The sequence below is a fragment of the Acanthopagrus latus genome, chromosome 9 (genome assembly GCF_904848185.1).
Source record: "Acanthopagrus latus isolate v.2019 chromosome 9, fAcaLat1.1, whole genome shotgun sequence".
NCBI lineage: Eukaryota > Metazoa > Chordata > Actinopteri > Spariformes > Sparidae > Acanthopagrus > Acanthopagrus latus.
This window is the reverse complement of record NC_051047.1, coordinates 14898348-14911335: the sequence shown is the minus strand read 5'-3', so window position 1 is coordinate 14911335 and position 12988 is coordinate 14898348. Positions and strand designations below refer to the sequence as shown.

The window sequence follows — 12988 nt, the reverse complement described above, 5'->3', positions numbered from 1 at the left end:
CCCAGCTAGAGTCGATACTGTAGTCCGCTCAGCTGGGAGATATAGTTCAGCTGTTAGTGTCACCTGTGGTGACTGAGGTCCCAGTCCAGACAAACTCTAGGGCCACTGGCTCCACAGCTAAATGAGTCATGATCTTCGTAACCAACTGTAGCTAACTACCGCCACGGATTGCTTGCAAAGGGCAGTAATTGTTGTTTGACCCCTAGCTACCTTTCAAATTTTGGCCATATTCTACCGATTACATCTTTAAAAACAGTGAACCCCAATTACACCTCTCTGTCTCTACCATCGAGGTGCAACAGTCCCCAGCCTGCAACAGGCTGTGTGAAATGGTCCTTTGGCCGCACAGATGTCGTTGGATCGTTGTCGGCTTTTTTCTCTTCATGTTGTTTGTTGACAAAAAGAAAAATACAGACAATTGCCAGATCTGTCCTCGAAAACCCTGAAAGCGCCTGGTGACTACCGGACAGTGAGCGTGACCAGCCGAGGAAAATGCTTCCTGCGGTCTTGTGCACCGCGGCCGAGGGGTGTTATCTTAACAGAGGCATCTGTCACTGCTGTAATATAGAGAGACACATTAATGGTAATGATGGCCTAGAGCTCAGAGGAGAAAAAACAAGGCCTCGCAAGTTACAATTACTTGTCCGGGGTCGCCCTCTAATCAACTCGGCTCCTCACCCATGAGAGTGTCAAGACCGTGCTCTCCCTCCTGAGTGTGGGAGACACAGCGTGGCTCGCGCAGCTCCTCCCTCTCGTGATGCTGTTATCATGTAATAAAAACAACCGAGTCTGGATTGTGTTGATTTTTCCACATTTTTTTCCCCCACTCTTACCCCAGACTCCCCTTAATCTTGAGCCGGCCAAGAACTGTGTGATTGTAAATATGATTGTTATCAAATGAAGCAATCACGGGCGCATGTTTGAGTAACACAAATCAGTGGAGGGCCGTAGTCGTGGCATTAAGCATCAAGAGCCGATGTTCCCTGATTAGTAAAGGGTGTGTTTTATTCCCTGTTGCTCCAGATACAAGGTGATGTCGGGCACTCCTGAGAAGATTCTGGAGCACCTCCTCGAAATGATGCGGTTGGATTCTCAGTTCACAGAGTCAGGTACTGCTCGGCATGCGTCGGCCATCTATTGCGATCCATCAAGGCGAGGAACGTTTAATGCGAAGCAGCGTATTTATTCTCTCCTCCTCTGTACTCTGCCTGCCGCTCTGCTCTGCACTGACCTGTTTGTTCTCGGCTATAATTAGCCACACATCACAGAGCTGATCTAATTACTCTCACTTCTGTGGATACATATGGTTTTCGTTTGCCTGCAGAGGTGACAGACACAGGGCCATGTGGCTGTCCGCCTGATGGACGCTCTCTGATCTGCCCTTACACTGGCTGCACAGGTGTTTGACATAACCTCCTGTCCTTTTTTTTTCTTTCTGTTATTGCAGATTCAGCCCTAGAGGACTTTGTGCTCATGCACTGTGTCTTCATCCCAAACAGTCAGCTGTGTCCGGTGCTGATGGCCCAATATCCTTTCAGCACGATATGTTACGCAATATGGTTTAACGTTCCTTCACATCCCTCCGAAGCTGGCCTGAAAAAAGCACTTCCTTACTCTGACTCTGCTGTGATTGTTTTGATCTTTAACGGCTGTGCACCTACCACGCTCAGGCCTCGCAGGGCTCCGACCAGGAGAAGCTGGACTACACGCTGAACAACAAGCGCAGGGTGATCCGCCTGGTGATGCAGTGGGCTGCTGTGCATGGAGATTACCTGCAAGAGGAGGAGGTCGCGGTGGCCTTCCTCGAGGTCAGTCAATAGTTACAATATAACCACTGTTGTAATAAGTATAGAGCAGTAAAATAGTCAGATAAGGTCCTTTACTTTTATCCTAATGTTTTAATGACAGTGTATGATACTGTAGATCAACAGCATGCAACGACCTGCGCCAGCCCCAATATTACCCCAATATTTCTTTTTTCTGCTACTTTGTACTTCCACTCTACTACATTTTGGAGGCAAATATACTTCTTACTCCATTATATATTTGATAACTTTGGTTACTAGTTGCAGACTGTTGCATCAGATCAACAGTATAACATTTTCAGAAGGTTTTTAAGAATACCAACTGGATTTAAAAAACACTGATTCTTCTCATGGTGTTAACAATAACAGTCACAGGCAAAATAAACATGACAAATAAAATTTTGTCGTAGTTACTAATCAACCAAGTATCATTTTTTAAAATATACTTGTTACACAAGCAACTTCAGCTCTAAGCTCCTTAGCTACCCTCACTGTTGCTGTCTTTATAATTTACCACTTCTCAGTGATTTCGGCAATGGTGGGAAGTTAACGAAATCACACTTATCCCCCCCGCCCCAGCTGCATTCTTGAATCATGACGTTTTTGAACATTCTTTCTATTCAGAGCTTGTTGTGTGTTTCAGGAGTTTCTCATTGCGGTATCTAATGACGCCAAAGCAATTCCAGCTCTCAGGGATCAACTCACGAAACTGGAGAAAATTGTAAAGCGAAAGTAAGTCAGGGTTTCTGGTATGTGTTTATCAGGTGATCGTCATCACCATCCTCCTGTGTGTCTTTGTATCTTTAGATTAATTGTTTCTGTTTTTTGGGTTTTAGCACTGAAGATGCCAGAGTCTCACAGAAAAAGGTACAAGTCTTTTTGCTTTAAATGAAAGTGTATGTGTAGATTTTGTTGAGCTGAGTGAAAAATGATCTTCTGCTTTGTCACAGCACAAAATCCTACTGCGGCAGTTCAGTATGGGAGATGAGAAGCTTCAGAAACGTCAGCCCATCAAGAGTAGTGATGAAAGTGAGTAATGTCACGTCCACACATGTTCCTATGAGTAATGTTACAAAGTTTGTTAAGGGCTCATATAGTGTTGCCACATAGTGTTGTGTCACTTGAAATTCATTTGAAATTAATGAATAAACCGATCCTTCTGCTGATATGAAAAAACCACAAGAAGAAATAGCTGTCCTGACCTTCTGACTTACATGTTTGGAAACGTAATCTCCCACAATCTACACGCAACTCAACCAATGACTCACTTAACGGTTTAAAAATATCAGCCTGTCTTCTATAATCACCAGCTGTTGTCTTATTGCTTATTTCAGGCTTAGATGCAGCAGTATTTGACATAAATTATGTAATTAATGTAAAACATTTGCCGACTTTGCAAGAAGGCCCAAATACATCATAAATTTTTATAGACCGCCTTTCACAATGTTTATAAAGTTTCCCTGGAATCAAAACCTCACAAAATCCAGCACTTTTATGAGGGAGTCTGGGGACCATTTACTATGATGCCATTATATAGATTGACCTCTCAGCACCTCCGACCGTGACCGCCTATGGTCTGATTGATTGGATCTCGAGTGGTTCCTCTATGCATCTTGAGGGTGTTCACACCTGTTCTTAGAGATGTCCACTTGTGATCGCATCACTCAGAACACATGTTGATGCCAAGTGTGAACAGGGGCCTATGTTTCCGTGGAAATTGAGAGCAGGTAGTTCAGTCTGATATAAATAAGTAGAAATAGAAAGCCACAACTTTCCTGTGGTTTTGCTTCTAGTAGCTTGGGGCAGTGGGTGAAAAGGTACCAGTCTCAGTTTGTCTAAAGAGACATAATTCAGTTGATTTGTCAATTTGAATTGAACCGATACAACATTTATATAATTGCTTATGGATTATCTTCCATTCTTCACCTGTCTGATCTGTCTGAATTAAGATACGGTGCTTAATACATCAGTGACTAATATATTTTGTTTGATGCTTTAAGTTTAGTTGCTACCTGCTTCTGCAATGATGTAAAACCACAAAACCATTTCCCTTTCTATCTTAGCGAAAGGAAATGAGTCAGTAGTTGCTCTTTACTTTGGGCCATTTTATCAGCTCTCACTGAACATTACCAAGCACAGAAAGCTTTAATCCAGTGAAGCCTAACTGTATTTTCTTGTGATGCCTTAACATTAAGCAATGTATGTTGTTTCTTTTGGATAAAACTCTTTTTTCTTCTTTTCTGCGTTGAAAATTGCCCCGTGACCTCTCCAATTTACAGTGACGTGCTTTCTTTCTAACTTTCCAATATACCACTCCTTAATCTCTTCCTGCTGACAATCCCATATTTGCTCTGATTCATGCCTGCAGTCCTATTCAAAGTCTACTGCTGCGACCACACCTACACAACGATCCGTGCGCCCGTGGCCGCCTCAGTCAGGGAGGTCATCGGTGCCGTGGCCGACAAGCTGGGGTCAGCGGAGGACCTGCTCCTGGTCAACCTCAGTTCGGCAGGAGGTGAGAGCGGCGGCAGCTACGTGTTAATCAAATGATCGGAGACGGCACATGGGAGAGTCTGAGCGGAGTGTTACACTCATTAATCCCCTGACTTAGTGAGACATTAGCTGTCTTTTTCAGTGTGTTTGCTGACTGACAAAAAACTGCTACATCAGGTGTGATGAATGGTCTTTGAAACAGCTTGATATTCAGCACAAGATGGTGTTGGTGGCTGCTTCCATACTGTAGTGATGTTCCATTGTGTCTAATGCAGCTCCTGCTCGCCCACACTTGACCCGCCCTTGACTTATCAAATGCAGAGCTGTAGCGTCTGTGTTCCTTGGAGTGGATTGCGTTCAGCATGTGCATTATCTTATTTTAGCATGCTAACATTTGGCACACAAAGCTGAGGCTGGTGGGAATGTTTTGTGAGTATTTTTACAAGTGGTGGTGTGATATAATAGTGTAAAAGGGGTCGCAAAGTTATTCATGTCAGTTTATCCTTGTTGGTGGATCATTTGTCAAGTGGTTGTTTAGACATCTCACTAGAAAAATAGCGCCAAACTAATGGTCAGGCATGAACAGGGTCTATAGGAGACATCAACTGGGAAGCATGAATTTCTTTACAACATGTGGTAATCCAACAGTCATATATAGATATTTCAATGTTTCATGTGATAATTGTGAGATTTTTTGTTTCTGCAGTTGTTTTATAGAAGGATATAATATTACTTTAAATTGATGGTTTTCACTGCTATCCATAAAAAAAGCAATTACAAGTTCAAATCTTTTTTAACCCTGTGTGTTTTGTTCTACAGACAAAGTCGTCTTCAAGCCCAACGATGTGTCAGTTTTCTCCACTCTCAGTATAAACGGACGACTGTTTGCCTGCCGGAGGGATCAGTTGGATTCATTGGTGGGTTCATTTCTCCTATAAAAGAGGGTTCACGTAACTCTGTGTAGCTGTACGTCTCGGAAATCTATTGCTATAAAAAAATTTTTTTTTCATATTCTTCCTGTAAAATTGTCTTCCATGCTTTTAGGATCCAGCTAGCTTTTAAACAACAGTGTGAATGTGCAGATTTTTTTATACCTGTGTATGTGAATCTTTTTTATGTAAAGTGCAACAGCAACATTGTTGTTACAAGGGGTATTGTAATGAGCTGTGGCTAACATTCATGTCTCTAGAAGATGCGCGACTCTTTTAGTCTTAGGATATTTTTTTCAAAATTGTAAAACAAGAATTTCTGAAACGTTAGCTGACATAATTATCTTATAAGAGAAAGGCTGTTTTTTTTTTTTTTTTTCGTTTTCTAGACCCCTTTACCCGAACAGGAGGGTCCTGCTACAGGGCTGTTGGCCAGCTTTGAGTTAATGAGCTCTAAGGACGTGGCTTTCCACATGACTTCCTATGACTGGGAGCTTTTTCACTGTGTCCATGAGGTACGACTGTAAGACCAGGAGCCATTTAGCAGAACTGATTCTTTATGTCGTATGATTCAATAAGACGCCTGCTTTGATGTCATACCCTTAATTGAAGTTACCATGCTTTTTTGTTTACTCTCATTTGATCAACTGTTCTGTCCACAAGAACTTCAGATGTGTCTGTCTTTGGTTCCCAACAGCTTGAACTCATCTACCACACATTTGGGAGGCAAAACATGAAGAAAACCACGGTGAACCTGGACCTGTTCCTAAGGAGGTTTAATGAGATTCAGTTTTGGGTGATCACAGAGGTGTGTCTGTGCTCTCAGCTCAGCAAGAGGGTGCAGCTTCTCAAGAAGTTCATCAAGATTGCCGCCCAGTAAGTGGACATTTTTTTTTTCTTCATTTCAAGCTATCAGTTTCCTTTATTCACTGCTCTAACTTACATTTTCATGTTTCTGTCACAGCTGTAAAGAGTACAGGAATCTGAACGCCTTCTTTGCTGTCATTATGGGACTAAGTAACCCAGCAGTGTGCAGGTTGAATCAGACCTGGGAGGTGGGTACCTGTCTGCATACATAATTATTCTTCTCCTGACAGCAAGTTAACTTTTTTGTGTTGTCCGTTTTTCGCAGAAACTTCCCAGCAAGTTCAAGAAGTTTTATGTGGAATTTGAAAACTTGATGGTGAGTTGAACAGGGGCTCTTGCACCGTCGGCTGCGAGTGTGCGTGGGTTTAGCAGCATCACCTCGGTCAGGACAGTGATGGATCTGATTAACACAGCGACGGTAAATCTCAGAACAGTGTGACTGTTTCCACAGGACCCGTCCAGGAACCACCGAGCATACCGGCTGACAGTCGCCAAGCTGGAGGCTCCGATCATTCCCTTCATGCCGCTGCTGATCAAAGGTCAGAGTCGTTCATGTGATAACATCTTGTTGACCTGTACATCAAAGTTGTTTTATTGCTGAATTTCTCCTACCAACATTTTTAACCGCCAAAACAATTCATTTTCCCTTTCTCTCACTTGTCTTACCTTGTTTTTCTTCCAGACATGACATTCACACATGAGGGAAACAAGACTTTTGTCGACAATTTGGTCAATTTTGAGAAAATGGTGAGGCTCTGAAGGTCGAACAGTTGGTGTAAAACTTTGTTACTGTTACTATTTACTGTTGGCTGATTATTGTATCAGATATTCAGGGTTGTCCCATTTATTGGAATCAGTGGTTCTTTTATCTGATTTACAATCAAATAAATACATTTATAAATGTGCTTCTTTAGCCCTGATGATGCAATCTGCAAAGTTACTAGTAACCAGGGTTACTGAATAAATGTGGTGGAATGAAAGTGACATTTTTACCCCCAAGATGTAGTCTAGAGTGGAAGTATAAAGCTAGCAGCAAGTGGCCAATTTTTTTTATCCTGGCTGCTTTATTTACATGTTTTTTGTGTGAATGATTGTAATTTACCAGCTGATTAGAAATCAGTCCAGTAGATTACCTCTTCTGCTTTCTAAACTAAACAAAATTCTTGCTGGCAGATCCTCCAGGTGAACTCTAAACTCCTCTCTCTGACATTACATTCCCACTGTTGTCTTCCCGCAACAGCTCACCTCTTGCAAGATTTCACAGCAAGGCTTCTTCTTCAATGAGATGTCTGTTTCTATGAGCAAAAGTAATCTTATCATTTAGCAAAAAAAGTCTGTCTCGGTAGGAGCATTTTCTGTAATGTTGGTAGACCTCAGGCCTTTTTGTGGATGCTAATTTAACAGTCAGAGTTGCCCTTAAGGATTACATTGCAGCCAGCTGACGAGATGTACTGGACCCATTCTTGTCAAGTATGAATCATTTACGCACCAAAACAAACATGAATATAGGTTCCAGGTTTAATAATGCCATAATTAGGTGCAGTACTTGAGTAAATGTACTTAGTTACATTCCATCTCTGGATATATGTGTATGTGTGTTGCTGAGTGTAGCTCTTTGTCTTTCAGCGGATGATCGCGAACACAGTGAAGATAGTGAGATACTGTCGGAGCCAACCATTCAGTAAGTGCGCATCATACGAGCTCGATAACAAATGATACTTGAACGTATTATGTTTTGTAGTTTTCTCTGTTGGTGTTTCCGGAGAATAATTTGAAAATTTACTACAATCTTGACTCGTTATTCTAACTTCATCAGGTCCAGATTCACCTGTGGCCAGCAAGAACCACCCAGAGGTTCGGACTTATGTACGTCAGCTCCACGTGATCGACAACCAAAGGACGCTAACTCAGCTCTCTCACAGACTTGAGCCCCGCAGGTCTTGAAACCACTCAGGGAGGGAAGATGTTACACTCTGATGCTGCATCACAACATGACATGTGCTCGTGTTGGGATGAATTCACTCCAACGCAGGCAATCACATGGAGGACCCAACGACGAGTCAGATAATGAGATATTGTTTCAGATGCCGTCGCCTGACTTGTTAAGCCTTTTATTACAGTAATTTGTAGTATTTTAACAACAGTAATTGTTGCTGGGTGAAGTACCTCTCACATCACTGTGCTGCAGATATCGCCTCCATCGTCTCCAAGTCAAACACAAGTGACAGCAGAAGAAATTATAACTTTAGGGGATCTCATTCATCAGATTAACATTTCAGACGTAAACACTATGTGACGCGGACGCTTTAAGAATGCAAAGTCTCTTTATTCCTGATATTCAGCTGTTTCGTATCTTTTGTATCAAACAATATTTATACATATTTAAGTTTGTGAGGATGTTATGTGTTGTAAACTGTATACAAATATTTATTTTGACCTCAGCATGCAGACAATTATTAAGATTGTTTGACTTTTTATTCACGTGAGCACATTTCTCTTTACAGGTCTGAGATACAGTACATGTCTGAAAAACTTTTGTGTGCATTCAGTATTAAATATTTTAGATGTATGTGTGTGATGTATCTTATTGTTCCCCAATACAGTATTTATAATCATGGTATGTTCAACTGAGAGAGGAGTGAGAAGGACAGGAGCAACAGAAGGAGACAAAAACCTCCAACCGATGTCAGTCTTGCTCATGATTAGGTTAAGGATTCAGTGATTTACGGGATTTTAGGGGGATTTAATCTTTTTTTTTTTTATCAGCCCATTTTCTAACTTCCAGGAACACATGGGATGATTTGTTTTGTTGACTTGTATAAAATGACCTTCTGTTTCATAGTCACAGAAGGTCATTTTATACAGTCGAACATATATAAAACTAAACTAACATTGTATTAGAAGTATAAAAAGTAAAATTACTTACATGAGGGCAGAACAGTTCAGAGTTGTATTTACATATTGTACTATAATATTACTACTGATATGTAAACAGCTCATGGACATGGCAAAGAAGTACATTATAATTATGACCTAATGTAATCTATTACATTTTGGCCTCCTGACTACAGAGCAGCTTCTTTCTTCAGGCTTAGGGTCATATTATCATTATTATCATTGAATTATTGTGTATGTCACGTACATTTCAATATTCTGCCCTGTATTGCATATTGACAGTTACACTCAGCTTGAATCTTAAATGATAATATTCATTTTTGATCGACACGTTCAGAGAGGTGTTTACCATATTATAAAGATATTAGAATGACAACACAGTAATAAACATATCAGTGAATCAACACTTGACAGTGTAAAAAACAAACAAACTGCATCAAACATTATGATGAAAAGTAGATTTTGTCTCACATCTGTTTCATGGGGTTGCATTAGATTGTGTTTTGTACATTAAGTCTTAACATTAAGTCTCAAAAGTACAGTTCTTAACTTTGAGTGTACAGCAGAAAAATCCCTCAAAATCACACTTGAGTACAGTATTTGAGCAAATGTAATTGATGACTTTCCACATCTGAACAGGTCAACTGAGGTAGATGTATTGATGTATGCATCACTTAAAACAGAGGCAGCTGCGTGCAAGAAGGGTTTCATACAGTGTATAAAATGGAATTAAACAAGCAATTAGTTGAAAACGAACAGATGACACGAGAATATTTGTCAAAAAGAATAAAAGCTACAGTGTTGTTTCAGTGGTACCGTGTCCCAGACCTCCAGGGAGGACCACTGGGCCTGTCCCTGTTGGCTCCGGCAGGGGGCGCTGTTGTTATCAGGATGCTGCCCGTCCGGGAGCAGCTCAGCCCCGGCTCGCCGCTCTCTGCTGCTGCGGGAAGAAGTTGTGCAACCAGTAAAACAGCCTCGGAGTGAGTGGAGAAATCCTCAAACGTCACATGAGATTTCCCGGAACTCCGACTTCTCAAGAAATCTCACTTTCATTATTTTCCTTTATCCGCTACCTGTGACCGACGACGAGCTGGTCTGAAGCCCCAAACTTCAGACTGAACGCTGGTATGTAGCTGCGTGTGTGTGTGTGTGTGTGTGTGTGTGTGTGTGTGTGTACGACGGTATATGCTTAAAACAGAGTGAAAGTGAGAGATTCACATGGCAGCAGAGTGGCATCCATGTAGATATGTAGAGTGTTAACGCAGGCCGGAGTGTGTTGTTGTTGTTGTGGTAGTACACAGGGTATTAGGACACGCTCACTGCTGTTTCAGGGCTGTTAGACGCAGTTTATAGGCAGGACTGATGTAGCAGCTCTGGATTTTGTGCAACTTTGCCCTTTGCATTCTTAGTTTCACTTCGGTGCATCATGGCTTTATAAACAGCAGGGGCGGACTCAGGGTGTTTGAGGGGCGAGGGCGAAATAACATACAGAGGGCGCCACACAGAGGAGGTGGGTGGGGGCGTCCGAAATGAGACTTTAGTACTTTCCAGAGATTTCCCTAGCGCGCCTTCACGCCGGCTTTGTTTGTTCACACTGAGCCACTAAAGCCGCTCCAGTGTTTCATTTTCATACAGCGTGGCGCCATTGCGGAACCAAGATAGGCGTGACGTTACACGTCGTAACGCTGAGATCCATGTTGTTTATGTCGGTTTCCACCGGTAAATCCAAACACGTATCTGTCGACTGTTTATAATCATGTTGGATGCTGTTATAAAGTGTCGTGACTGAGATCTTGACTGACCGTGCATCATGGAAGGCGACAGAAATATATATATTTTTTTGCTCGACATCACATAATCATCATCAGTAAATAGCGTAGAGGGATGCGGTTTTTCCAGGTCAGAAGTTCACCGTAGGGACGGTGGCCATAGTCATGGTGCCTTTTCGTCATTAAGTCACTGCCGTAAACAACCAGTGACGCCTGTCTCCAACTGTTGGCTAAAGACGAGGTGACAAACAGAGGTGACGATGACTTTTCAATGAATTTTTTGTTCTGTTTTCCTTCAGATAACGTGTGGAAGACGCTACCTCCTATCACATTACTATTGTTTGGTCTGGAAAGTTGCACACAGAGGTCAATTTCACATCTGTTCCCACCTTGTGGAAAGGCAGTATGAATTTAACTTTGTTATGTTATATATACCATAGGAGCATCCTGTATTTTTTTTGAAAATCCAAAAATCTCAGCCACACAGAGCATGATCAATATCTAGTCACGTACTGTCGGATCATTGACTGGAGGACTGTGATATCAACATCGGGATGAGTAGATATCTCCATGCCACTGACTGTTGTGAGGATGTGAGATAGAAGCTATCTTATTTCTCTTCCATTGAGTTTGATTACAGTACCTACCTGTGGTTTGATATATGGCCACCAGACTGTTATTGTTTGCTATTAAGAGAGAGCTGGCAGGAGGTGAGAGCAAGAGTGCTGCCATATCCCAGTAACCCTGGCCTCTTGAGTGGCCAGACAATACTGTGGGCTGATCCGCTGAGCAGATTGCTGTGAGGCTAAGTATAGCATGAATACAAGTAAATCAGCAGAAAGCAATGGCTCCCCTTTGTGACAATGGAGGCATTTCCCGCTGGGACGGATAGCAATCCCAATGAAGACCCAGGTAACAGCCTTTTAAAAGCCGTAATTGCTCGGCTGTAAATGGGGAACCTACGAACAATAACATAGCTACAATTTCCTGTAATGATGGGATTATTTCTTTACAAGATGCTTTTATGCTGTTACGGACAAACAAAAGGATATGATAATCAATCTGTGTGCACTCCCGCTCGGAAGCATTACATTTTTAACCCTGACTGCAGGCGGTAAGAGATTGTTTTTTAGTTGTAAATATGAAGAAAGTGCGAGGGTTTTCTCCATTTACAGACATGTTTATCATCACATTTATTTTTACTCTCTCCCGCTTGTGGCCTTACTTGTACTGAACACAGTGAACCGGGCTGGAAAAAGTCTGTGACTTTGGCTGCACGATCACAGCATACCAGGCATGCCATCGTCCTTATACAAGCACAATCTGAGCTCATTGCTTACCGGTGCTGATGATGAGGACAGGAGCAGAGACAGGGGCTAAAACCAGGGATATCACACTGACACCACAGTCAGCCAATTGCTCAGTGGCCTCTCTCGGGTCATGTGGGAGTCTCGTCTAGCCTCTCTCGAAGCAGCAGTCTAAAGTTTGTTTTACCATCAGAGGACTTTGTTGAGTGAACCAGACTTCCTTCCTTCCCCTGTGATCCTCCTCAGAAGCCGAGTTGTTGCTGAGTGTCATTATGAGATGTTGTCTCCAAGCGCCTCCTTCGTGCAAATCAAGTTTGATGACATCCACTTCTACGAGAACTGCGGCGGTGGCAGCTTCGGAAGTGTGTACCGAGCCAGGTGGATCTCCCAGGACAAAGAGGTGGCAGTGAAAAAGCTGCTCAAGATTGAAAACGAGGTAGGAGTCATAATTGCTCGGGCTTTTCATATACTTTTTAATTGTCAGTGTAGTAATCATTTTAATTGCTACCCCATTTAGGGGAGATGTGGTGACTTCTGTACCCATCACTCACGGTCATTATACTCCCCCTCTCTTAGAAAATGTGCAGCAAAAGAAAAACATTATTGCCAAGTGAAAGAATGTATTTGGCTCTTGAGAACTCTTTGAAAGCTCGGGCTCATTGTCTCAAAGACAAAAAAGAATTATCTTTGAAATCGTTTCAGGGAAATTGTATAACATTGGTTGGCCTGTGATAAGATGTTCAGAAAATTATTCATCGTTTTTCTTTTATGAAATTGTAAAAGATCACAGATATCCATTCAACTTCACTCAAGTGTTGGAGAGGAGATTGTTCCGTGAAAATAATAATGTAATCCTTTCACACTGAAGCAATTGTTCATTTAATTATAGTGTTTGGCTACAATTCAGTGGTTTTGTCAGGTTT

At 42.0% G+C, this 12988-nt stretch overlaps 2 protein-coding genes across 7 annotated transcripts in view; both read left to right on the top strand.

The window, feature by feature from the left end:
* rapgef4a (Rap guanine nucleotide exchange factor 4a) overlaps positions 1–8663 on the top strand; it is a 41112-nt gene extending 32449 nt beyond the window's left edge. For all 5 annotated transcript variants that reach the window (XM_037108945.1, XM_037108944.1, XM_037108946.1 and 2 more), the window contains 16 exons: positions 1024–1109; positions 1448–1526; positions 1658–1808; positions 2449–2537; positions 2642–2672; positions 2756–2834; positions 4174–4320; positions 5118–5215; positions 5617–5742; positions 5925–6103; positions 6192–6282; positions 6360–6410; positions 6546–6633; positions 6777–6841; positions 7721–7775; positions 7911–8663. In XM_037108945.1, coding sequence (XP_036964840.1) covers positions 1024–1109; positions 1448–1526; positions 1658–1808; positions 2449–2537; positions 2642–2672; positions 2756–2834; positions 4174–4320; positions 5118–5215; positions 5617–5742; positions 5925–6103; positions 6192–6282; positions 6360–6410; positions 6546–6633; positions 6777–6841; positions 7721–7775; positions 7911–8038 — 1543 coding nt within the window. In that variant the 3' untranslated portion in view covers positions 8039–8663. The remainder of the gene's footprint in view (positions 1–1023; positions 1110–1447; positions 1527–1657; positions 1809–2448; positions 2538–2641; positions 2673–2755; positions 2835–4173; positions 4321–5117; positions 5216–5616; positions 5743–5924; positions 6104–6191; positions 6283–6359; positions 6411–6545; positions 6634–6776; positions 6842–7720; positions 7776–7910) is intronic.
* A 1217-nt stretch (positions 8664–9880) lies between these two features.
* zak (sterile alpha motif and leucine zipper containing kinase AZK) overlaps positions 9881–12988 on the top strand; it is a 28273-nt gene continuing 25165 nt past the window's right edge. Inside the window, exons 1-2 of one of the 2 annotated variants that reach the window (XM_037109466.1) lie at positions 9881–10114; positions 12312–12501. In XM_037109466.1, the coding sequence (XP_036965361.1) occupies positions 12343–12501 (159 nt within the window). In that variant the 5' untranslated portion in view covers positions 9881–10114; positions 12312–12342. The remainder of the gene's footprint in view (positions 10115–12311; positions 12502–12988) is intronic. The other variant, XM_037109465.1, reaches the window with a different exon arrangement.